This window comes from Octopus sinensis, linkage group LG9 (assembly GCF_006345805.1).
Source record: "Octopus sinensis linkage group LG9, ASM634580v1, whole genome shotgun sequence".
Taxonomy (NCBI): Eukaryota; Metazoa; Mollusca; class Cephalopoda; order Octopoda; family Octopodidae; genus Octopus; species Octopus sinensis.
The window spans coordinates 79484598-79485742 of NC_043005.1; the positions used below are offsets into that span (position 1 = coordinate 79484598).

A 1145-nucleotide genomic window follows, 5' to 3' on the forward strand; every position below is an offset into this window, starting at 1 on the left:
CTAATCGGAAACTGCAATCTGCAGAACGTGAAACGTAAGTCAGCAGCCGAAGGCACAAGGGCAATTCACAGTATGAAGACGTCTTGACCTTTACCACAGACGGTCATAATCGTTGCAATATTAGGAAATAATTTTGTGATAACAAGGCGTGTACCGTTGCACAACGTCGGTGGATTTAAATTCCTTATGAGCATAACAGGGCTATCTGCTTTAAGAGTACGAATATGTGGAGGTACACCTGAAGGTTCCAAGGAATTCAAAAATTCAGTGGAATAATCAACTACCTCATCCTGATTGGGGATGGTGTCTACTGACTTATAGACTCTCACGTCCTCAGGCAAACCCAGTAAAAAGCTGTTGGTTGCATTGACCGCAACGTTTTTAGGAGCCAAAATGGCTCTTTGGCAAAGCCAATCTAGATCTCTGCTGTGGACTTCTAGGTCTGAGAAGACCTGGTCATGAAGACTCTGAATAGTACTGGCTATTGTGCAAATGTAACTTATGTCAACATCTTCATTTCCATCTTCTGTAACTTCACCATTGCCAAGAAGGAGATTGTTCCTCACAAAATCTTCTGACAATGGGTCCTCATGGAAGCGCGCTCTCATGTTGGATTCTAACTTTAAAGTAACAGCATGAACCCATAGAGGTGAAGACTTAAGGCATGCAATTACTTCATCCGCCTTTCGGAATCACTGGCATGGTTTGTCTAAAGTCCCCAGATAGCAAGACAGTGACACTCCCAATCGGTTCGTGGCTCTCCTTTATGTCTCGCAAAGTTCTATCTAATGCCTCAAGGGCACCATTGTGAACCATTGTGCATTCATCTCAAACAATCAAGCTGCAGTTTGCGAGCAATTGCTCGTTGTCCGATGTCTTTGAAATGTTGCAAACAAGCGTTGGTGAACTTGCGAGGTTAAGGGAAAGCTTAAACGTAGATGGTGCTGTCCTGCCACCAGGGAGCAGAGTAGCAGCTATTCCCGAAGTTGCTACAGTTACTGCGATGAACTTTTGTAGTCTTGCTTTTGCAAGCATGAGTCTAGTTACGAACATTTTGCTTGTCCCGCCAGGAGCGTTAAGGAAGAAAACGCCACCTTTGCGACGCTGGACTTGCTGAACGATAGAGTTTGGTCAGATAGGAGGAG

The 1145-nt window shown here is 44.5% G+C and overlaps 1 protein-coding gene across 1 annotated transcript; it reads right to left on the bottom strand.

The window, feature by feature from the left end:
- Nucleotides 1–65: 65 nt before the first annotated feature.
- LOC115215451 lies at nucleotides 66–608 on the bottom strand. The gene has a single exon (XM_029784614.1). It carries the CDS (start codon nucleotides 606–608, stop codon nucleotides 66–68), a length of 543 nt encoding a protein of 180 aa, XP_029640474.1.
- Between the last annotated feature and the right edge of the window lie 537 nt (nucleotides 609–1145).

Bases quoted from the DNA above. Each gene is read 5' to 3' on its own strand.
- LOC115215451 (XM_029784614.1), bottom strand. From the start codon at position 608: ATGAGAGCGCGCTTCCATGAGGACCCATTGTCAGAAGATTTTGTGAGG.